The sequence below is a fragment of the Oncorhynchus clarkii genome, chromosome 9, assembly GCF_045791955.1.
Source record: "Oncorhynchus clarkii lewisi isolate Uvic-CL-2024 chromosome 9, UVic_Ocla_1.0, whole genome shotgun sequence".
NCBI lineage: Eukaryota > Metazoa > Chordata > Actinopteri > Salmoniformes > Salmonidae > Oncorhynchus > Oncorhynchus clarkii.
In genome coordinates, this window is record NC_092155.1 from 24948374 (window position 1) to 24973501 (window position 25128).

General features: G+C 42.4%; 2 protein-coding genes across 8 annotated transcripts in view; one reads left to right on the top strand and one right to left on the bottom strand.

Moving 5' to 3' along the window:
- Nucleotides 1-15828, top strand: part of LOC139416116 (tetraspanin 5a) — a 28478-nt gene extending 12650 nt beyond the window's left edge. The window contains exons 5-11 of one of the 3 annotated variants that reach the window (XM_071164414.1): nt 8164-8289; nt 9504-9551; nt 10168-10284; nt 10608-10669; nt 11605-11717; nt 12428-12477; nt 12644-15828. In XM_071164414.1, the coding sequence (XP_071020515.1) occupies nt 8164-8289; nt 9504-9551; nt 10168-10284; nt 10608-10669; nt 11605-11680 (429 nt within the window). In that variant the 3' untranslated portion in view covers nt 11681-11717; nt 12428-12477; nt 12644-15828. The remainder of the gene's footprint in view (nt 1-8163; nt 8290-9503; nt 9552-10167; nt 10285-10607; nt 10670-11604; nt 11718-12427; nt 12478-12643) is intronic. The other 2 variants (XM_071164415.1, XM_071164416.1) reach the window with 2 other exon arrangements.
- A 1955-nt stretch (nt 15829-17783) lies between these two features.
- LOC139416111 (RAP1, GTP-GDP dissociation stimulator 1) overlaps nt 17784-25128 on the bottom strand; it is a 59559-nt gene continuing 52214 nt past the window's right edge. For all 5 annotated transcript variants that reach the window (XM_071164404.1, XM_071164406.1, XM_071164407.1 and 2 more), the window contains 6 exons: nt 24368-24502; nt 23814-23939; nt 22841-22980; nt 20338-20464; nt 19710-19838; nt 17784-19517 (listed from right to left, as the gene is read on the bottom strand). In XM_071164404.1, coding sequence (XP_071020505.1) covers nt 19390-19517; nt 19710-19838; nt 20338-20464; nt 22841-22980; nt 23814-23939; nt 24368-24502 — 785 coding nt within the window. In that variant the 3' untranslated portion in view covers nt 17784-19389. The remainder of the gene's footprint in view (nt 19518-19709; nt 19839-20337; nt 20465-22840; nt 22981-23813; nt 23940-24367; nt 24503-25128) is intronic.

Genomic DNA, 25128 nt, shown 5'->3' on the forward strand with positions numbered 1-25128 from the left:
AGTTTTCTCCTATTACAGCTATTAAACTCTATAACTGTTTTAAAGTCACCATTGGCCTCATGGTGAAATCCCTGAGCGGTTTCCTTCCTCTCCAGCAACTGAGTTAGGAAGGACGCCTGTATCTTCGTAGAGACTGGGTGTATTGATACACCATCCAAAGTGTAATTAATAACTTCACCATGCTCAAAGGGATATTCAATGTCTGCTCTTTTTTTTTACCCATCTACCAATAGGTGGCCTTCTTTGCGAGGCATTGGAAGAACTTCCCTGGTCTTTGTTGTTGAATCTGTGTTTGAAATTCACTGCTCGACTGAAGGACCTTACAGATAATTGTATGTGTGGGGTACAGAGATGAGGAAAAAGTCATAAAAAATCATGTTAAACACTGTTATTATTGCACTTATGAGTCCATGAGTCCATGCAACTTATAATATGACTCGTTAAGCAAATGTTTACTCCTGAACTTATTTAGGCTTGCCATAACTAAGGTGTTGAATACGTATTGACTCAAGACATTTCAGCTTTTCATTTTTTATGAATTTGTAAAGATGTCTAAAAACATTATTCCACTTTGACATTATAGGGTATTGTGTGTAGGCTAGTGACACAACATCTTAATTTAATCCATTTTCAATTCAGGCTGTAACACAACGAAATGTGGAAAAGTCAAGAGGTGAGAATACTTTCTGAAGGCACTGTACATCTCCACACTATGAGTTTGGAATAATATTGTGAAAATTCATATAATGCTCTTTTAGAGTAAGAGCTGAAACAATATTCTCTATGGACACAAAGTTTGTTTGTTGGCAGTGTACTTGTTGCTGATTATGACTACATATACTCTTGGATGACCACTCACATAAAGACTATGATTTAGAAGGCCAGATCCAAAAGGTCCAACACTAGTGAAGTCCCGTTTGTAGAAAAGCACAGGGCAGACCTCATAGCAGATTCCCTAGTCTCACAGAATTGGACCCATTAAAAGGTCTACCCTAAGATCCAGAAGGCCAAAACCAGCCAGGATCAAATGAGGGAGCTGTACTCTGCCCTGTCCACTCCAACCCAGAAGGAGGCTTTCTACGGGATTTCGAAAGGAGAAATATCCTTGGCTTATCATGGAGAAAAACCCAGAACCGGTCAGGGATGATTACCTGGAACAGATGAAATCTGAGAACTTCTACAGTGCAAGAATATCTCTTCCACATTTGAGAGACGCACTCAATGGTCCAGAAACACAGAAACGAGTGGGAGAGAGGGCAGGAGATAAGCTTGCGCGGGGCTGCCTTGCAGAATGTTCTGAGGACCATGGACCGTCAGAACACCAGCATAGAGAGACTGTTTGAACCTGATCAATATGGAGAAGAGGGAAGAACTGTTCTATTACAAGGCCAAGCACTCAGAAAATCATGTTGGATTGGGCGTCCAGATGACTTTTTTCAGACCGTTTTTGAATGTCTTTCTCTGAATGTGCTAGCAGGTAAATCTCATTCATCGTGACGTGAGTCTCGCTGATGTTATACTGAACTGCAATCCAGACTTGAAGCCAGTTATTCCACACATTCACTCCCATCCAGAGAAGATCATCTTCAGCCTGGAAGGTTTTGATGAGTTGAAGGTTTCTTTCTGTGTTGCAGCAATTTCCAGCAATGACCTCAACCAGAAAAGATCCCTGGAAGATAATCCTGGGGACCTTTTGAGTAAAAACATCTTTACCCAGATCATTTCTACTCATCGCTAGCAGACCAGGAGCTTTAGACATTCTGAAGACACTCCTTGAAAATCCATGCTATATAGAGATTCTTGGATGTTCACAGGAGGGAGTTGAGGAATACGTTCAGAATTTCTTTGACAATTCCTGGCAAAAAACATAAACTGTGATGTATGTGAAAGGAAATTAAAAATGTGTTCACAACATGTTTCAGTCCAGTTATGTGCTGGTTTGTTTCCACTGTTTTGAGAGAGCGTTCTGGAGAAACGCACAGATCTACAGTACATCATGCTTTGGACACATTTTACTCATACATCATGGTCAAGAATCAGGTGCTCCTGCCTGAAACCTCCTTCAATGTCTTGGCAATTTAGCAAGAAGAGGAATACAGAAAAACAAGTTCTGTTTAAAGAACAAGATGTGATTCAAGAGTTTTCTGTGATCTCCCAAGTGCCATCACTGTTTTTGAACAAGGTCTTATTGAAGAAGACAACCCACTGCCAAACAGTTTACAGCTTCGATCAACACATACTCCAAGAGTTATTTGCAGCAATATTATACACTGAGCGTACAAAACATTAGGAACACCTTCCTAATATTGAGTTGCACCCCCTTTTGCCCTCAGAGCAGCCTCAATTTGTCGGTGCATGGACTCTACAAGGTGTCAAGCCTTCCACAGGGATGCTGCTGGCCCATGTTGACTACAATGCTTCCCACAGTTGTGTCAAGTTACCTGGATGTCTTTTGTGGGGTGGATCGTTCTTGATACACATGAGAAACTGTTGTGTGTGAAAAACCCAGCACGTTGCAGTTCTTGACACACTCAAACCGGTGCGCCTGGCACCTACTACCATACCCCTTTCAAAGGCACTTAAAACATTTGCCAATTCACCCTCTGAATGGCACACATCCACAATCCATGTCTCAATTGTCTCAAGGCTTAAAAATTATTCTTTAACCTCTCCTGCCCTTCATCTACACTGATTGAAGTGAATTTAACAGGGGACATCAATAAGGGATTATAGCTTTCACCTGGTCAGTCTGTCATGGAAAGAGCAGGGGTTCCTAATGTTTTGTCAGTGTATGTTCTCTGTGATGAAGAAGAGTGTCATGGCTTGACTTTAACATTAATCTGAAGACCCAATTTTTTAATTAAGTTACCATCTCCTGAATTAAACTCTAAAAGGTTTACCCATCACATCTATAAACATATTAATCATAACCTCATATCATATCATTCTGAACAGTCGTAACCTCCTTGCATCAGCCTTACTTATGATTCAGTACTACACAAATTGGTTTAATTATTTATTTACTAGCTAATTACATGGAACACAGGATAAACATACACACTCTGTACCGGTTATTGACTGGAGACTTAATATGCCAAAAACATGTCCCTAGCGGAATGACAACAACCTGGCTGCTTGTTAAAGAAGAGATGGAGAGGGACACTTAACATTGGTACATTCAGAAACTACTCTCGCCGCAGTAACCATATACTTTGCACAAGAAATGCCGCCCACTGTGAGTAAGAAATCCTGAATGTATTTACGTGATAGGCTCTGATTTTCCAAAATGGTTCCAACAACTCTTCTACTGTTGTCCTTCTTCCTAGTTGTCCGGTATCCGGTGACTTGTCATGTAGTCCTGAACAGAACTACAGAGTTGATTTTTCTTCCATTCGCTCTTGATAGGCTAGCCAGCCGTATCGATGGTTCTTCAGTGGGGTGATGAGAGTCGCATAACACAATGGTTTGAGAAGAGGAACAGGATGGTTCATATTTCGCTTTTGAAGATACTTTACTTAGGACAGCTAATCAGCCATACCAGTGATTGTCCAGGAGGTGAGTTTATCTTCTCCACCTCGTGTTGAGATTCAAAGTTCAAACCATTTTAAACGTGCAGCTGCAGCTTCACGCTTTTCTGGTCTAATCATTTATACATTTTGCTCGAAAGGGGCGGTTCCGGCAGGCACGTTCTCTGACCTCACTCCGGGGCGATGACTACTGAGTGTGCAAAGTTAATGGAAAACAATTATCTCTTATAGCTTCTCAAACACATCCCTCTCTTAAAAAAATCACCTTCATCATTTTTCATATTACATGCACCACGCATAGTATGGAAACTTCATATATGTAGTGTGTATACTTTCCAAGTTACAGTATTTCCTTTAACATTTTTAATGACATAAAATAACAAACGAAATGACATTAGTGTTCTATAGATTGCCTCTGATATTCCCTGGTTCTACGTTAGAAATATTGTTCCAGTATTCGCTTTTGAACTTGTCAGAGTTTCAGCGGGAAAAAGTCTGTTGAGACAAAGAACATTCCTTTGAATCCTGAGAGCACAGGCCTGAATCTTCTCCCTTGATTTACAACAGGGCGTGAGTTGATAATCCCCACTAGTTCTTTCCTTCCCCCTCTATGGGTGAGAGTGGGTCTAATTGAAGTTTCATTGCAAACCTTATCTGACCTATTTTGGATTCTCGTGGACAGTCATGACAAGAGCCAAAGAGAAGTATTGCTATTGGGAAGTAGTATCTCACCTCTTATCCCTCTCAGATTCTATGCACACCTGATCAAATGAAGCTAGGTTTTTCTTCTAGCTCTTTAAAATATACTTTTTTTTTGCCTTTTCTTTCTGGCCTGTTCAACAGAAAAACAAGGTGCTTCCCGAAGGAGGAGTTAAACCTTGCCTTGCCAGCTGATTCACAGTTACTAAACTGGTTAAAAGATGGGTGCCAACGCTTAGTCTATCATATTGGATTTCTGTTCAAATGTCTCTATGAGCAGCATGATAAAATGTTTGTTGGACAAATGTCTCTATGAGCAGCATGATAAAATGTTTGTTGGAGACGTGATTCAAAATCATGTAAGTATAAAGGTCGGTAGCTTCCACAAAGAATTCTCATGGCCGTTATAATATTGCTTTGACAATTGTAAACAAATTAAGAGCCTTAGTCTCAATTGCAAAGAGGTTAAAAAATACTGCAGCATGCCTTACATAAGTGTGTAAAGGTGCTTGACTTGCTGAATGGAGGATTTTAAATACTGTGCTCGTCACGGAAATCTCCAAATTGTAATTTAAAAAAATATGAATTCTGGTCCCCCACATGAAGTGATACATCTTTGGTCTGCTCTTCTGGAGTCTCACTCATTTCAATGTGGTCATGAATGATCTATTTGGTTAAGCAAGTGGCATGGCTGCTCAAGACCCTTTTTGTGAAGCAGTCGTAGTGGGTACTCTGGTGGAGGAGACTGCATCAAGTTTGGCAAGCCTCGTGCTGAGCTGTGAAAATCTGCAGACAGTACTGATTTCCATCAATTATGTTCCTGCATAATTCTTAGGTTCTTTTGGCCAGATTCGCCAGAGACGGCTGTACTTGTAACATCTCTCGGTGTAAACGCTTTTGGACAAAGGTCTCATCGTAAAGGGCTTCACGGTGAAAGATAGACACTAGTATTATTTTAAAATTAGGAGTCACAACACCGGTGATCAGATTCAACATGTTTACTTAACTCAATCTGCGCATGTCATACATCAGTACAGATGCCCTCAAGGGACACTGAAGCCACCTCAAGATATTAAAGGTGGATCAGACTGCTGACACAGGAGGCGATCAGAGTACTTTATGGAGCCCAAGGGCTTACAGTGAACTGTTACTGGTTGGAGATGTGACAAGCCAGTGGATCAGTGCTCTTACTGGATAAAAGAGGACTGCAACTCTTTTGTAATACACTGGAGATAGATGGGGGAGGAATCACAGATTAGCTACTTGGAGCAGATATTGTGGGAGAGGTCATGTGAGGATTTTCACTGGGGCTGACTTACCCAGGTTCTTGAGGGCCCCAGTGTCTACTGGTATTTGCCTCTCCCTTGAATTTAATTAATGAACTATTGCTGTGAAACTGCAGTTACTACTGTACCATTGCTGTACTTAGGTTTTGTGTAAGATTACTAATGTTGTACATATGTATCATAGTTGGTCCCTACATTTGTTCAGGTCTGTTTTAAATTTGTTTGGAAAATGTTTTATTGCTCTGTGTGTAAAGGGTATATACTTGTGTATGTCGTCAATAACATTCTGTCTGTATATTCTGTGTATCGTCTGTCTGTATATTCAGTTTATTGTGTATATTCTGTGTCTCGGCTATCTATATATTCAGTTTATTGTGTATATTCTGTGTCGTCTGTCCTGTATATTCCATGTATTGTGTATTGTCGGTCTGTATATTCAGCTTATTGTGAATCATCTCTCTGTACATTCCATTTATTGTATATATTCTGTGTATCGTCTGTCTGTATATTCAGTTGATTGTGTATATTCTGTGTATCGTCTGTCTGTATATTCAGTTGATTGTATAGATTATGTGTATCTGTCTGTATATTACGTTTATTGTGTAGATTCTGTCTATTGTGTATTCTGTTTTATTATGGCAACACCATTTCACCAGGTCACATTCCTGGTACATGCAAATGTACTTTGCGATTAAAAGTGATTGTGATTCTTCTTTAGACTGAAGGTAGCCTGACGGAGTTGTAAGTCGCTCTGGATAAGAGCGTCTACTAAATAACTCAAATGCACACATCGTAGTCCTAAGGACCTAGGACCTAAATGAACCCAAAATAATTGTCTGTTTTTAAACTGTATTTTATGGAGTTGCTTTTATAAAGACTAACATTAAAATGAGACCGAGAGAACGGTGGAAGGGAGCAAAGCAGTTGATGGCTAATGAACGTGTTCAATGCAATTTACCTCAGCACTCGTTCAACCACTTTCACTTATTGGACTGCTAATCATATCATACAATGATGAGGTGCTAAAGCTATTACCATATTAAAATGAGTTATGCTGAATTACTTTCAATGCAATACAGTGGTTCGGTAATTAAACATTAAATATGATATAATATACGATTCATTCGTTTTGCTTCACTCAATAATGTGTTTTAAAATCCTCACTCGGGCTCCTTATATTGTTATCAGAAATGAATTGATATGCTTTAGCCAACAAATGTATTGAATTCACAAGGGCCTTGTGTAGAATCTCCTCTCTGGATTGGTCTTCGTCTCAGTTTCTCTATTCAGTGGCAGGCCTTTGTTCGTGTAGCCAGCGTATTCCATCTGGGCCTCTATTCACAAAGCGTCGTATAGTAGGAGTGCTGATCTAGGATCAGTTCACCCCCCCCCCTCTTCTTATTCATTAGGATCTGAAAGGCAAAACTGATCCTAGATCCGCATCCTGCTCTGAGACGCTGTAAATATGTGCCCTGTTTTCAGCCTTCCACAATCTCTGTCAGTCACACACCACCCACACTGATGGTGTGAAATGAGAGAGGAATTCACTACAGTCATTCCCTCTAAACATTGGACTCTTTGTTTTTACCATATATGATAGCACTGCTATGCTGCAGTATGTGTGTGTGTGTGTGTGTGTGTGTGTGTGTGTGTGTGTGTGTGTGTGTGTGTGTGTGTCAGCTCTTTGTTCACCCGCACGCAATTGCTAACAACCCATCTGCAACTGCCTGACTATATGTGAAAATCTGAGGCCCGACCCTAACCCACAAATATAGAAAATGCGCTGTACAGTAAGAGATGGCAGAAAGATTTTTTGACAGGCCTTCCTAGATAGGCCTACATTTGTGCTTTAAAATTTCCAAAATGTTGGTAGGCTAATTGTTAGTCAACTTGTCTATAATTAAATACATGCAGCTTCTGTCATTACTTGTTGCACTAGAAGACTAAATTAACCCTTGCTCACCAGAATGTCATAAATTGATAGAATGAAAACTACAATCTAGTTGACATCGGTAAAGTTGGTTCTCTCTTTCAGCTATGCTTCTCTCACGCAGCAAAGATGTTTAGGGACCGGGTAGAAAATGCAATAACCCCCCCTAAAAAAAGAGTTTGGCTGATTTTAACACATTTTAAAAGCTGTTAAAACACTATTAGATTTCAGTTCGCTTTGGATGCATATTTTATGTGGTTGAAATACTATCAGCTTTTATGATGCTGATAAAGATAGCCTCACCACCTTTACAGATGATCCCTAACCGCACATTCATTCTCAGATGCTGAAACACTCCTGTTCCTGAGTCAATGTACATTTTGGTGTATCATTTTACTGCAAGAGATACTTCCTTCTGCAGGAGTTAATATTATATTAGGCTATGTGAGAGGTCATAAACTTAGTCAGTGGTTAGATATTTTTTGGACATATTTAGTCATCGATCAGACGCTCCTATCCAGAGCAATATCCAGGACTTTATTATATAATCTCGTGGACTGTGGGTTATGAGTCAACCTGTGCATTGTGAGGTAGTGGAACTTCCTGGAACTTCCTGGAACTTCCTGGAACTTCCTGGGTATTTAAAGTGAAAAACGTTTTAAATTAAAGGAAGAAACGTGGATGTGCTGTTGACGTTCTCTTCTCTGTTGCTTTTTGTCAGTGGGAGTGTTGCGGCGCATTCGGAGCAGACGACTGGAACCTCAACATTTACTTCAACTGCACGGACACCAACCCCAGTCGGGAGAAATGTGGCGTCCCCTTCTCCTGCTGCACCAAGGATCCTGCGGTAAGAAAGTCTCACAGGGGCTAGGTAGGGTTGGTCAGAGACGTGGGGTCATGGAGTTCGGTAATCAAGCCTGGATTCCAAACTGAAAAACAACTCTCTTCCCCTTTGTCCTTGGCTTGCTGTTGCAGATCTGAAAATACTGGATGGGTAAAAAGCAATATGGTGGAAACTCCTTTTAGCCAGACTTATACAGATATACTGTATACTGGCTCTTCTTTTAGCGGTATTTAGTACACTGAGCCAGTCTCCTCAAATATGTGAGGGGGAGTTGTCAAGGACGGAGGAAAGTGAGTCTCCTATTTGGAACACAGCCCTAAACTGCTTTCATAAGAGTGCCTCAATTGGAGTAGAGGGAGGTAGTAAGAAATATTGAGTCAGAGAGAATGACAAGCAAAGTGAGCAACAAAAGGGTTTGACTGAAGAATAGATACTGTGACACTGGGACATAGGAGAGGTAGAACGTGACAGAAGAGAAAAGAGGGAGGGAACAAAAGTCCTGGCAACAAAGGGAGGGAGAGAACACTAACAATGGCCTCCACACATGCAGAAAACATCAGTTACATGGGACTGCCTGTGACGAGCATCAAGGGATAAATTATGTTCATAATGGTATGGGGGAGATCAGGACTAATACAGTAACGTCTTTCATCATTGGGGCACTTTTCAACAATGAATCCTACAAGATGTAGTGGAAATTGTGTTCCCTTACTCTCTGATGAATGTGTCACACTTTTACAGTTAAAGGGGTAGTTCACTGAAAATTATTTTGCTTCTGGTTAGTCCCAAGTGGCTCCCGAGTGGCGCAGCGGTCTAAGGCACTGCATCTCAGTGCTAGATGTGTCACTACAGACCCTGGTTCGATTCCAGGCTGTATCACAACCGGCCGTGTTTGGGAGTCCCATAGGGCGGCGCACAATTGGCCCAGCGTTGTCTTGGGTTGGCCGTGGTAGTCCATCATTGTAAACAAGAATTTCTTCTCAACCGACTTGCCTAGTTAAATTTTCAAAATGGCAGTATCTATGAGATAGCAAAACCCATTTCTCAGACTGGCATTAATGCTAACATGCTCATATTATTGGTCAGAAACTCAAACATGAATTGACACACGAACAGGAAATGGTCATGGGTGTCAGTAGTATTAGCAATGGGGGGTAATTGGGGGGTATTGGCAGCTGACTTCTCTTTTTGATAACACTTGTATTTCTCTTCATTAGGAGGATGTGATAAACACGCAGTGTGGCTATGACGTACGAGCCAAAACGGTGAGTGCCGTTCCATTTCTCTCCTCTTTCCCCCTCCGCCTTCCTATTTCCTTCCCTTACATTTGTCCTCTCGTTTCCCTGATATAGTAGCCTCTATTATTATGATGTAAGAGACATTACTGAGAATATATAAAGTTCTATAATATAATGAAGGGCTATGTAATACGATGGTTGTATAATGAAGGCATATGCTTGGTTTTCATGCCATTTGGAGGCTAAGAAGCTCCCTGTACGGGAGACCCATAGGGCAGCGCACAATTGGCCCAGCGTCGTCCGGGTTAGGGGAGGGCTTGGCTGGCAGGGATGTCCTTGTCCCATCGCGCACTAGCGACTCCTGTGGCGGGCCGGGCGCAGTGCACGCCGACACGGTCGCCAGGTGTACAGTGTTTCCTCCGACATGTTGGTGCGGCTGGATGCCGGGTTAAGTGGGCATTGTGTCAAGAAGCAGTGGGGCTTTGTTGGGTCGTGTTTCGGAGGACGCACGGCTCTCGACCTTCGCCACTCACGAGTCCGTACGGGAGTTGCAGAATTGAGACAAGACTGTAACTACCAATTTGATACCACAAAAAGGGGCACAAAAAGAAGCCTCCCTGTAATAAACGTGTCATTGTCGTAGGACGCAGAGCAGAAGACCTACATCCATGTGAAAGGCTGTGTGCCACAGTTTGAGAAGTGGCTACAGGACAACCTGACAGTAGTGGCTGGGATCTTCATAGGAGTTGCACTGTTACAGGTAAGAGAAACATTTCTTTGACTACTTTCAGCTTAGAAAGAGAGCAAGCCACTCTGATTCAGGACATTAACTTGTCTCAGCAGTATATAGTGATGTTTAGACACACTACACATGACTGATATGGCTGGTGTCCATCATATTAGTATCTTGTGGAGATAAAACACATTGCATTACAACTGCCAATCCCAAATGAATCCGGGACGTTATAAGTATCGTCGAAGAGCAGAAATTTAGAGCATGAGCAGCTTGCATGTGACTCAGTTAATGAAAACATTTAAGTACAACAGACATCACATTCATAATTTATTTTCTTTCTTTTACAGATATTTGGAATATGTCTGGCACAAAACTTAGTGAGTGACATTGAAGCTGTGAGAGCAAGCTGGTGAGAAGAAAATACATCTCTCAATTTCATTCTGTAACGTCTTATGCATTTCCCTACATCTTTCATTATTATCTGGATTCATTATTGATTTCCATACTCCTTAGCATAAGCATTAGCGGCATTGAAAATCAGAGATTTCAAAGTTCTACAATTGTTTTATTTTGAAAGTGGGCCACCATGTGGGCTAAAGTTGCAGCACGGCGACATGGAAATCCTTTGACCATGGAATCACATTTCAAAACCAGATTAACATTTTAGAAAAAGTGCCTCCCTCATTTGGCACAGAATAAGAGTCGGAAGACCTTGGGCCATATGTATCAAGCTGCTGAAAATTAAACAGTGGTTTAATAAATGGATGAAACCAGTGAAAATGTACTCCTACTGTCAGAATGAAGAAAGAAGTTACAGCATTGATGTGTGTAACCACTACATCAGCCTTTTACCAGATTCTTCGTTTTTCTGATGTACACATCGATCCAGAGTAGGCTGTCCAGTAAAACTTTTAGTTGTAGTTTCTTTGGCTTTGCTCTGGTTACTCACGTCACCTCCTAGTTTGACAGAGTTATTTCACATAGGTTCTGCCCCTCTCATTTTTACATTTGTCAGACACCGTTATCCAGAGTGACGTGTAGGAGTAATTAGGGTTAAGTGCCTGGCTCAAGGGCACGTCGACAGATTTTTCACCTAGTCAGCTCGGGGACTCGAACCAGCCACCTTTCGGTTACTGGCCCAACACTCTTATCCGCTAGGTTACCTGCCACCCCAGCTGGCCACTCAACTAGGAGACAGGAGCACAGCACCCCCCACTCACTCATGCCCACCCCCAACCCTGGCAGGGTGACTGGGGGATTAGCTGTTACACACGCCTACTCTGCCACACCATCGTCATGCCAACTCACCTCACGCTTCATTCTTCCTCCCCCATGCTTCGTCAGGGTGCCCCCGCCCTCTCTCTCCATGCGCCGACCCCCGCCTCACTCTGGAAAGAAAGGGTCTGCGTACTACGCGTGAGGAACATGCTCGCGAGCGTGTGTATGTACTTTAGCCGGTGGGTGTTGTTGTTGTCCTCTGTGAATCAGTACTAGCCACCGTAGTCAATGATATACCACAGCCCAGACCCTGCAAGACCCCTGCAATTCGACCCAATGAGTTGAGGAATATGATATAATATATAACATAAATCTAATGCTTTGCTGGCTTACAGTATAATGTTAGACTCTTTAAGCTAAAACGTCTGTGGGTAAACACAGGCTGAAATGACAGACTTAAATGCAGGTTTAACTAGCCTGCCCTGTATACACTGTCTGCCAGGGGTGTAGTGGGTTCTGTACATTTCCAAAGACACATTGCCCTTTTTCCAAAGCCAACGAATAGCCAAAATGTCTGCCTATAGAAGGACCCGTCAGTTCTCTCCACATCCTGTTGTCATGAAGAATGGAAACGCTTTCAGACTATTGAGAAAGGATTCCTCCACCTCCCTCAGATCCCTCCTCCACTCCGTCACTGTGCCAAACCGTCCCTCCGTGCCCCCCTGACCATGCCCACCCCAACCTATCCACCAGGGGTGTATTCAGGATGCATTACATGTTTACCGCACACTCAAACGCAAATGGACTTGGTTCCAGAGTATTGTGAACACTACTGAAAAACACTTGATAACATTTAAAAACTTTACGCATTTTGAATACACTCCCTGGCTTTGCTCTTGTGTACCAGAAAGAACATGCTTTAGCTTTTTTTCTTTCTCTTGCTGTGTAGTTTGTTTACCTGATGTCACGGTTTACCTGTCTTCACCCAGGAATGCACAGGTAAGGATTACCAAGTTAGCTAGCTGTGCTTTATAGTGCCCTTATGTCACAAATACAACTCTGTTGTTGACATTTCTCAAAGTTCACCCCAGTAATACATTGACATGGGACTAGGATTAGTTTGTTTTAAGAGCTGTGACTGACCTTGATGTCTGTTTCTCCCAAGGTCTCTTCAGCATGGCTACGCCATTCTCGGCGCATCAGACAATGCTCAAAGCCTGCTACCACTGGGAAAGATTCCTGAGAACACCTGCACCATGGTGACCTGCACATTCTGATCCTTTTTAAAGATGGCTTTAGGGTTGCAAATTTCCAGTAACTTTCCAAAAATTCCCAGGTTTTCCAGAAATCCCAGTTGGCAGTTTTCTGGAAAACCTGGGAATTTTGGGAAAATGACCCTGTTTTGCATCTCCATTGTTCCATGGGATTCCATCCATGTGACAAACACTTTGTGTAGAAATGTACAGAAAATAATGACCCCAAAAAACTTGGGGGAAAGTTGTTTGTAAATGCACTGCATGCCTGTCCCACATAGGGTGGCCACATTTAAAACACCCAAATGCAAGACTACAGGATGATATTGCGGGACAGTGTAGCCTACATGAATAAAAACATTTGGCAGCCCCCCCCCCCCCCCAATTTAGACTGAACTGAAAGGATTTTTACAAATGTGATTGGTTGATGATATGACATTGCCTACGTCTCGTCTGGCGCTGGGCAAAATATCAGATCTCAACAACGATTGGAGAAGTGTTTAACATCACCAGTATTCTTAGACTACCACATCCTAATGATATATCTTTTTCATAAGCGCATATTAGTGGTGCTTGAATTTGTTGATAAAATGCGGGACATGATTGTTTCGTTGCAGGACGCGGTACAAAGGGGGAAAAATGTGGGACTGTCACACGATCCGGGACATGTGGTCAACATACTGGTCACGGTAGCATGGATTCTGGTTTTGTTTCATTAGAATGTGCAAAAGTTATCTTATTGACACAAGTATTTTTAACAGTAAAATAGTAGCTGTATTTGTGGTGACACTGTGAGCTTAGGAAAGAGAGTAATGGTGCTAGAGGGCAAATGTACAGTAGTAGTCACAGCCTTTAAGTCACGTTTCCTTTGAACTGCTGAAGCGTTGTCGGTTCAAGCGTTTTTTGTCGCACAAATGAGCATTCGTTATATCCCATGCCATCTCTACCACCTGGTGAAATACATACAGGTATTTCAGATACTTTCAAATACTTGAGGTGTGCTTGATTTAGCATGTTTGCACTTTTGGGACTAGTCTCTTGGTTCCATTTTAACAGGCAAACTAAATCAAGCACACTTAAAGGTCCAATGCAGCCGTTTTTATCTCAATATCACATACTTGTTGGATTACAATTAAGTACCTTACTGTGATTGTTTTCAATTCAAATGGTTGAAAATAAACACAAATATATTCTTGGCCTCCCGAGTGGCGCTGTGGTCTAAGGGTCTCCTACGACCGGGAGACCCATGGGGCAGCACACAATTGATCCAGCATCGCGTTAGGGGGGGGGGGGGTTGGCAGGCAGGGATATCCTTGTCCCATCGCGCTCTAGCGACTCCTGTGGCGGGCTGGGCACATGCACGCTGACACGGTCGGCAGGTGTAGTACGGTGTTTGCTCTGACACATTGGTGTGGCTGGCTTCCGGGTTAAGCGGGCATTGTGTCAAGAAGCAGTGAGGCTTGGTTGGTTTGTGTTTCGGAGGACGCACGGCTCTCGAACATTCGCCTCTCCCGACTCCCTATGGGAGTTGCAGTGATGAGACAAGACTAACTACCAATTGGATCCCACGAAATTGGGCAGAAAAAAGGGATACAAAAATTATAATAATTGTTTCAATCTCTTCTTAGCAAAGAGCAATTTCTCTAGGACTGTGAGTGGTCTGAGTTAGGAGGGGGAAAACTGAAAATTAGCTGATATTGGCAGAGAAGTTTGGAACTCTTTCTTATTGGGTGGCAGGTAGCCTAGTGGTTAGAGCGTTGGACTTGTAACCGAAAGGTTGCTGGGTCAAATCCCTGAGCTGATGAGGTAAAAATCTGTTGTTCTGCCCCTGAACAAGGCAGTTAACCCACTGTTCCTAGGCCGTCATTGAAAATAAGAATTTGTTCTTAACTGACTTGCCTAGTAAAATAGTAAAAACATTTTTTTTTGTCTATTTACTAATTTACAGCATGGTGGTGTCAACAGTGAAGGGTAAAACTACATCCACCAAAACAGGATGACATTTCAGGTGGTATTTTCAAACAGCTCTGACACTAAAATAACATTATCATGTTCACAGTATAAAATAGACTTAAAATATAGGAAAATCACATTTTTGACTGCACTGGGTGTTTTTAAGTATCAATGTATTTTGTCTGATCTCTGCACACTCTACATACAGGTTTTTAATGGTTAAAACACACTTTCAGTTCATGTCCACTATGGTGGTCTTCTGTTTTCAATACCTCAAAGTGAATAGTGTCAATCTTTAGGAATCCCTGCTACTCCTTATTCAATTTTGTTCTGAGGGCTGAATGTGATTGGTTGGATGAAAGCGAAACAACCATTGGTGGGACATTACAACGGCCAGAGTGAAAAGAAAACTCAGTTGCTGTCATTTGTAGGTGGTGGATTGTGTAGCACTTGGGTTGCCATGCTGAATGTCCCTGTTTCAAATCCCTGTGTGGTTTCAGTTGTCTAGCTAAAGATAAGGCCAAGTGGGAGGTTTGATTGGTTTTGACAAGATGGGATACCACTTTTGTCAGATTTGACTTTTCTTAGCAGGTTAGGAGAATTTACATAGCAGGTTAGAAGAATTAGGATAAGGGTTAGATAAAATGCCCCAAAAATTAACTGACTTAATTTAACAAACGCTTATAGCCATGACCGAGGTGGATGGACTTTTAACCAAGTTAACCAATCACAGCCAGGACCAGTGACAGGTGAGAGTTCAATCAAATAAATCCTGTTAGGGAGGTAGGAGGGCATTAAACATGGGTTGTGAGACACAAAGTCCCCGGTTTGAACCTTTCTAAAGTTGACCTTTAACATTTATTTTGACTGTTTAGAGTGAAAAGACCAAAACGTTAGGCTGGTGGGTGGTGTCCTGGGTGGCAGAGGGCATAACACAAGGGTTGCCATTCAGTGGTTTCTTCACTTGATTCCCAGTATGGCCTTTAACGTGACTTTTATGAACTTGAACAATCTCACTCTTTTCTGCCCTCAGAACAAGTTCCTGTTTTTCTTTCATTTCCATGAAATAAATAATTTTCTTTGTTGACCTGATGACTTTGTTAATAGTGTTAATTGTTAATAAAGAAGGGACATGACAAAGTGATTTGGCTTCCTCTTTCACTGCCGGACTCCATGACACATTCATTTCTTTGTCAACGGTGCTTTGTAACTCAGTTGGATGTCTCGAGTCTGAAGGAACGATTTCTAATTGATTGTGGACTACAGGAAAAGGAGGACTGAGCACGGCAAGCGGTACCAAGAGGCTTCTAAACAGCTTCTACCCCCAAGCCATAAGACTCCTGAACATCTAATCAAATGGCTACCCAGACTATTTGCATTAATAATAATAGTGATTTATTTCAGCTTTTATTTCTTTCATCACATTACCAGTGGGTCAGAAGATAACAAAATTGTTAAACTTGGGTCAAACTTTTTGGGTAGCCTTCCAACAAGCTTCCCACAATAAGTTGGGTGAATTTTGGCCCATTCCTCCTGACAGAGCTGGAGTCTGGTTTGTAGGCCTCCTTGCTCGCACACACTTTTTCATAGGATTGAGGTCAGGGCTTTGTGATGGCCACTCCAATACCTTGACTTTGTTGTCCTTAAGCCATTTTGCCACAACTTTGGAAGTATGCTTGGGGTCATTGTCCATTTGGAAGAACCATTTGCGACCAAGCTTTAACTTCCTGACTGCTGTTTTGAGATGTTGCTTCAATATATCCACATAATTTTCCTTCCTCATGATGCATCTATTTTGTGCACCGTGCACCAGTCCCTCCTGCAGCAAAGCACCCCCACAACATGATGCTGCCACCCCCGTGCTTCTTCGGCTTGCAAGCCTCCCCCTTTTTCCTCCAAACATAACGATGGTCATTATGGCCAAACAGTTCTATTTTTGTTTCATCAGACCAGAGGACATTTCTCCAAAAAGTGTTTTTTCTATGGCGGTTTTGGAGCGGTGGCTTCTTCCTTGCTGAGCGGCCTTTAAGGTTATGTCGATATAAGACTCACCTTACTGTGGATATAGATACTTTTGTACCCGTTTCCTCCAGCATCTTCACAAGGTCCTTTGCTGTTGTTCTGGGATTGATTTGCACTTTTTGCACCAAAGTACGATCATCTCTAGGAGACAGAACGCGTCTCCTTCCTGCGTGGTCCCATGGTATTTATACTTGCGTACTATTGTTTGTACAGATGAACGTGGTACCTTCCGGCGTTTGGAAATTGCTCCCAAGGATGAACCAGGCTTGTGGAGGTCTACGATTTGTATTCTGAGGTCTTGGCTGATTTCTTTAGATTTTTCCATGATGTCAAGCAAAGAGGCACTCAGTTTAAAGGTAGGCCTTGAAATACATCCACAGGTACATCTCCAATTGACTCAAATGATGTCAATTAGCCTAGCAGAAGCTTCTAAAGCCATGACATAATTTACTGGAATTTTCCAAGCTGTTTAAAGGCACAGTCAACTTAGTGTATGTCAACATCTGACCCCTGGAATTGTGATACAGTGAATTATAAGTGAAATAATCTGTCCGTAAAACAATTGTTGAAAAAAATGATTGTGTCATGCACAAAGTAGATGTCCTAACCGACTTGCCAAAACTATAGCTTGTTAAAAAGAAGTTTGTGGAGTGGTTGAAAAACGAGTTTTAATGACTCCAACCTAAGTGTATGTAAACTTCCGACTTCAACTGTAGGTGTTAATCTGATCAATGGACATTCCATCACCACTGTTAAAACTACCAATGTATGCCAGAATTATCAAAGGGCCTTAAAGCCTGGCATGTGAGGCTAGATTCCATTCTAGATGGGGCTCCTACTCACCCCTACCTAGTTGTCCCAGATCCATGAAGAGGAGTGAACTAGGATAGAAGGGAGGGGGCAACCTTCTGGAATGGAATGCAGCCTAGGTGACACCATAGCTCAGAAAACCCTGTTTGGCACACAATGAATGAAACATGAATAGAGTGGCTTATGAATGATACGAAAAAGACTCCCCCCCCCCCCCTCTTCTTAATATATCAACAGGCAGTACAAACTCTAGGAACAACAAATACATTATCGCCAGCAATCATCTTTAATTATCTGTTCGAGTTACAATCTTCCAAATGTACAACTCATCAATGACATTTACAACAAACATTTATGTTTATAATATCGTAATGCAGTTACTTTGTGGTTACATCTTGATTGGATTGTGTCTTTGTAAGGTTACAAATCGGATAAATTACCATTCATACCTGACAATAAAGAACAAAGTGCCGATTAATAAACAAATAATTTATAATAAAAAAATGCCTATGTCACCAGACGGTGCCTAACGCAGTATCCAACATGCTGGAATGTGCATGTTATCGATACTTTGAGTGGGAGAAACCATCACACATGCAAACCAAGAACTGGCAGGGAGAAACCATAGAGCAGTACCACAAGTCGACAGGGGAGGGTGTCCCCAGACTGGCCCATTCTGATAGGCTTATGGGGGGGGGAATAGTGTTAAATAACTTAGGAACCACTTAATATGATATAGGAATCTTCTGAAATGTACAGCGCTACCCCATTGGTCCCCGACTCATGATAAAAGCAACAAATCCAGACAGTATATACCTGGTATGGCTGACTGCTTCACTGTACACTCTCAGAGACCAGGGAGTGAGTAACTGGGTTCTTCTGGAGGTTCTAACTTCTAACCTACGCATGATCTCCTCCATGTCTGAGGACGCTCAGGTGGGCACTTGTATGTGCTAGTGGAGCTCAAGCCTGGGGTATGTTCAGTTGGGGGTGAAACGTTCACAACATTGCAGATAGAAATGTAACAGGAGTCAACAACATACCCTATTCTACTTGACATATCTGTTCTACATGATATATTTATTATATATATTCTGTAACGATTCACCATTCTAAACATTCCCCTGATATAACAGTAAGGTTGTTTGGGACAATAAGTCAGGTTTAGTTTGGGTTTGTATGAAAGTGAAAGGGGAGAGAGAGGATTGAGTGGGATTATCAAGCAAACTCCTTTCAAACGGCAGTTTAAGTACAAACATGATTGAACACTATTCTCTGTAAGATTTGCCACAGGGCTGTGGTTTCGTGTACGTGACAGGTTCAAAATGAACACGGATACACCATCAACTGGACTAAAACATGCACGTCGACTTCAATTCGGGCTGGTACTCAAGCTAACATGGGACACGGAAGTAAAGAACACAGCAAGGATGCATTGGCTGCTAAATTTGTTTTCAAACCACCAAACTTAAATCGTTTTTTTTTTTGTGTTATTTTTTAAACATTTTTTTTAACGTTATCGGCGAGTTATTGAAGTGAATGGGTTTCACAGCTATGGTCATCATAAAAAGTGTTCTCTCTTTGTATGTCTATCTATTGCGAAACGAAAAGGCTGTCTACTGGTGCCTTGTTTTTTTAATATGGATGGAGCTGCTGCTTGGAACGGAGGATGAATGCACGGGGGGTGGTGGGGGGGGGGGGGGTAGTTAGCTGGAACAGCTGGCTGTTGACAGGGGAGAGGAACAGGATACCTTGGCACGTGACGATGGGAAACACACAGAGGGAGGAAGGTTCTGTAGAAAGGAATGGGGGGGCAGGGATTGGCTATGAGGCAGGCATTGGGGGTCGGGGGGCTGTGGGAGTTAAGAGTCATTTAGCTCTGTGCCGTTAGCCTCTGCTCTGTGAGCGACGCCTGGTGGGACACCGTTTTGTTCTCGTGCGACCGCAGCTTGGAGACCACGTCGATGAAGGCCAGCCCCTGCACTTCTTTATGGAGAGGCTCTGGAGGAGGGTGAGAGAAGAACAGGTCCAAAGCAGAAGTGTCTTTAAAGGAAGCACAAATCTAAACCCTAATTCAATACCGCTATGTCCATACTAGTATACTACTCTGTGCAATGCCCTAGTTTGGATATTGGCGCAAAAGTTGCAGCTTAGTTCTTCCAAGTGGCTGATTCAAAATGTCCGGCCTTTTACCTGAACCCATGACTGCACAGATGATGACCATAGAGTTGTATTTGACCTCCGGCGCACTCATCTCGTCTGACAGCAGTTTGTGGAGCACCTGTACCAGGCCAGCCCCAACAAAGTCCTTTTCGGCCCCCACTGAAACCATGACAAACACACTGTGACCAATTATTTTGTACAATTGTTTAAATGCATTCCAATGCACCATCAGAGTCAATGTTTTGCCTCTGAGATAAGGGTGTGTATTGAGCACACTAACAAAAGCTTCAACAGTGAATTATATTTATACACTTTCACTAGGTCCCAAATTGCTTTGCATTGTGTGTTCTTCTAACCCGCCCTGTACATCCTCAAACTACTTTCATTTTATTCTAGCGATGCAATACATCGGGTCATGTTCAGTAAGCACGGGGATAGAAAATATTTTGAAACAGAGTAAGACAGGGAAGTGCTACCTGATCTTGTCCGGAAACAGTTTTCTTTTCATGTTTTAAAACATTTTAGTACAGTGTGCCCTACTAAACACAACCCAGGCACTGTTAAAGAAAGTGCTACCAATCTGGACCTTACTATACCATGTGGCTAACACAGTAGTTAGAATTTGGCTGCACCGTGACATCATGACCTTGACTCTTACCCAGGTCCAACCCGGCGATGAGGCCCAGAGCCACCAGCGCCTCGTTCTGCATGATCATGTGTTCACTCGTCGCCATGACTACTAAATGCTTCACTCCTGCCCCCTGGATGACTGTTTTTACGACGTCCTGAAAACAGAAACAAATTAAGAAACAAATACATTTCAAAAATGGGTGCACAAATCTAAATCAGGGGAAGCCAACCCTCATCCTGGATGTAGATTCTGGGTGTGCAGGGTTGTGCTCCAGTCATGCACTGACACTCCTGCCTTCACTAATCCCGCTGCTCATCAGGAGCTGAAATCAGGTGTTAGAGCACGATAGGAACAAAAACCTGCACACCCAGTAACTTTCCAAGAGGGTAGGCCACTAAAGTCAGTCCACCTCAACTCTAAATAATATAGGACTCTTCTGTACAGTGCACTTGTAGGACCTACAGTTGAAGTCAGATGTTTACATACACCTTAGCCAAATACATTTCAACTCAGTTTTTCACAATTCCTGACATTTAATCCTAGTAAAAATTCCCTGTCTTAGGACATTTAGGATCACCACTTTATTTTAATGTCAGAATAATACTAGTGAATTATTTATTTCAGTTTTTATTTCTTTCATCACATTCCCAGTGGGTCAGAAGTTTACATACACTCAATTAGTATTTGGTAGCATTGCCTTTAAATTGTTTAACTTGGGTCAAACATTTCGGGTAGCCTTCCACAAGCTTCCCACAATAAGTTGGGTGAATTTTGGACCATCCCCCTGACTGAGCTGGTGTAACAGAGTCAGGTTTGTAGGCCTCCTTGCTCGCACACATTTTTTCAGTTCTGCCCACAAATGTTCTACAGGGCTTTGGGATGGCCACTCCAATACCTTGACTTTGTGGTCCTTAAGCCATTTGCCACAACTTTGGAAGTATGTTTGGGGGTCATTGTCTATTTGGAAGACCCATTTGCGACCAAGCTTTAACTTCCTGACTGAGGTCTTGAGATGTTGCTTCAATATATCTACATATTTTCCTTCCTCATGAAGCCATCTATTTTGTGAAGTGCACCAGTCCCTCCTGCAGCAAAGCACCCCCACAACATGATGCTGCCACCCCCATGCTTCACGGTTGGGATGGTGTACTTCGGCTTGCAAGCCTCCCCCTTTTTCCTCCAAACATAACGACGGTCATTATGGCCAAACAATTATTTGTTTCATGGAGGACATTTCTCCAAATAGTACAATCTTTGGCCACATGTGCAGTTGCAAACCGTAGTCTGGCTTTTTTATGGCGGTTTTGGAGCAGTGGCTTCTTCCTTGCTGAGCGGCCTTTAAGGTTATGTCGATACAGGACTCGTTTTACTGTGAATATAGATACTTTGTACCGGTTTCCTCCAGCATCTTCACAAGGTCCTTTGCTGTTGTTCTGGGATTGATTTGCACTTTTCACACCAAAGTACATTCATCTCTAGGAGACAGAATGTGTCTCCTTCCTGAGCGGTGTGACGGCTGCGTGGTCCCATGGTGTTTATACTTGCATACTATTGTTTGATGAACGTGGTACCTTCAGGCTTTTGGAAATTGCTCCCAAGGATGAACCAGACTTGTTGAGGTCTACAATTGTTTTCCTGAGGTCTTTGCTGATTTCTGTTGATTGTCCCATGTGTCAAGCAAAGAGGCAGTGAGTTTGATGGTAGGCCTTGAAATACATCCACAGGTAAACCTCCAATTGACTCAAATGATGTCAATTAGCCTAACAGAAGCTTCTAAAGCCATGACATAATTTTCTGGGATTTTCCAAGCTGTTTAAAGGCACAGTCAACTTAGTGTATGCAAACTTCTGACCCACTGGAATCGTGACACAGTGAAATAATCTGTCTGTAAACAATTGTTGGAAAAATTACTTGTGTCATGCACAAAGTAGATGCCCTAACCGACTTGCCAAAACTATAGTTTGTTAACAAGAAGTTTGTGGAGTGGTTGAAAAACAAGTTTGAATGACTCCAACCTAAGTGTATGTAAACTTCCGACCTCAACTGTACCTCTCTGGTGCTTCCACAGGGTTCTATTCTATCTAGCGATCTGCAAATAGGACAGAAATGTTTAGAGCCTGGAGCTCATAAATCTACAGTCTAAGAATGAGACAACCAGAGTCTGAGGTGCCCCCGAGTCATTCTCCTCAGATGAGGGACCGGGTAGGAAATGTAGCAGAACTGACAACGCTGTCTCTGGGCGTGAGTCAACAAGGAACACCGTATATCAGGAAGAGTTAGAACATGACTCCCACCTCAGTTGTTCTGTTCCCTTGATGAATAAGGCAACATAAAGCATGGTTTGGATTTTGAGCTGAGAGTTAGATTAGTAAAGACAAGCTAGTTGATACTGCCTTTGATTAAAATATAGCTGATAACATATACATTCTGTGTGTGTGTATGCAGTCCAGATATGGGTCAGGATGTAATCTGTGGTGGCAGCCAGCCAGCCAGCCACAGATGGTGTGTTTTCATGGCAGCCGGCCCTAACCTTTGACTTGCTGTGGCGGATGAGGGCTGAGAGCAGCCTATTGGACTCTCCCATGACCCCTGCGTGGTCCTTTGCCTCACACCACTCTACCAGACGCTCCACCAGCTTCCCATTGGTCCCCAGCTGGTCTGCCGCATCCGCTGGGGGATTGGGGGGGGGCACAACATAAGGTAATGCTTTATTTCTCAGCTCTATTACCATTGGTAGCTTTCTGGTATATAAACTAGAATTACTTGGTTCCTAATTATTATTATACTTGGTAACTTGAAAATACAAAAAAAAATGGGTAACTTCTTGGTAACAATTGGCACTTTCTAGTATTTGGTACAATGAATCTCTGAACTCCAGGGAGGAAGAGGTAGAAAAAAACCTCTCAGAATGACATGGTCAGAAAAAGTGCACGCGTTAGTTCTATCACCTTGAGTAGACTGCTATTCTAACACCCTGTCAACATCTCACTGTCGCACTCCGTTCCATAGCAATTCAATCAAAGATGGATGCCATCGATATCCATGTCACTCTGGATCTAACTGGTTTGCACTTGGCCTTGCCCGGTCCTCCCCAACCCAACCCCTTCTTCATGAAGATTCAACAACATTTGACAGAAACGTATCGTATTCCGAGGCTCTTTTGTTGGAGTACTTTCCTATCCAACTTTCTGCTGAATAAAAAAATACATACGGGTCAATTTAAGGATAAAAAGTGAGGTACAGAACGCTTCAAGGTTAGCGCATCATAAGGAAGGAATTCTAGCCTCTATTTTGGAAAATGTTGCTATATATCTTTATGGGTGGAAACATTTACACCTGTCACTGATACTGGTCAATTTGAAGACGGAGCGCGAGGCACTGAAGACGGAGGGCGAGGCACAGTCCGATGGTTTATGGCATCATTAGGAAGGCGTTCTACAGTGCGTTATAAAGGTTATAAATGTGCTATAAATGTTATAAATGTGCTATAAAATGTGTTCTACCTTGTGTGTCGATGAGCATGCGTAACGTGCCCAGCAGTTTGAACTGGACAGGAGGCATCTCTGACGGGAGGAACTTCAACACCGTATCTGACACACCCGCCGACAGCATCTTAGCCTTGTTCACCACTGAAGGGACAGGAGAAGAAGAATAACCAACGATGAAACATGTGAAATAAATCAATACATAAATAAATACATACAAACTATTCTCCCTTAAGACATGTAGCAATGAATTATTTTACTTATTTAGGTATGGACTATACAATGCAATTCAGCTCTAAGCTGCCAATGCAGTACACCATGAAAATAAACAAAATACTAACTTTGTTACTATTGTAATCAACCAGTATTAACCAATTAAGGCTCAAAGAAAGAACAACTTCTAGTCAAAGTGCTGCTCCTGTACTTGTTTGCAGTTACATTTGCCAAGACCTACCCCCCCTACCCACAGATAACAAATGAGTGCAGGGGAAGCACATGGAACAGGAAATGAATGTTAATACACAACATTGACAGTATACTCAATCAGGCTTGGAATGCCTTGGGAGTCTCACCAGGAATGGCCAGGTTGCGCAGGGCGCTGAGTGCCGCGTGCTGCACGGTGACGTTGCCCTCGTCCACGTGGCGATCCAGCAGCTCCAGTAGCTTCTGAACGATGCCTGATTCCACCATGTGGATGCAGTTACCATCTGGGGGAGAAACAGAATGTCATAATTTAACCCACTGCTCAGTAAAAGCTATGGGCTGTGCAGGCATTTGCTCCCACCATGCTCTAACATGTCTGTTTCCACAAATCAAAGTTCTGAAGAACCCCCTATCCCCAGATCTAAAAAAGGACTGGATAGGTGTTAGGAGAATGTTCCAATGCCATTTCCTTCTGACCGTAATTTTACCTTCATCGTTTGATAGAAAAGAGGAAAACAGGTTACATATTATTCTCTTCACATCCATGTACGGAATAAATCATTCGGCTATAATAATAAGGACTTTTATTTATCAGGGTGAATGTTTGAAGTCAGCCTGGATGCAGGATTCGCTGACACGGGACAAAACGCTGTGGTTTAGATGAGTAATGATATGGAATGACTAATGGCCGGGCCTGTGATCTATATTCAGCACACTGAGGCAGCAGGTTTTATTAGGGGGAAAACTGATCTAGAAGACATCTGGGAGAATGTGGAGCGATGTGCCGAATGCTGATTAACTGTTCTACATGACAGAGAAGCATTTCTACAACCTGAGTGTTGTGCTGATTCCCTATTCTAATACACTGAAAAGTGTGTCTGTTCTACACACTATGTTCTATACATTTCTA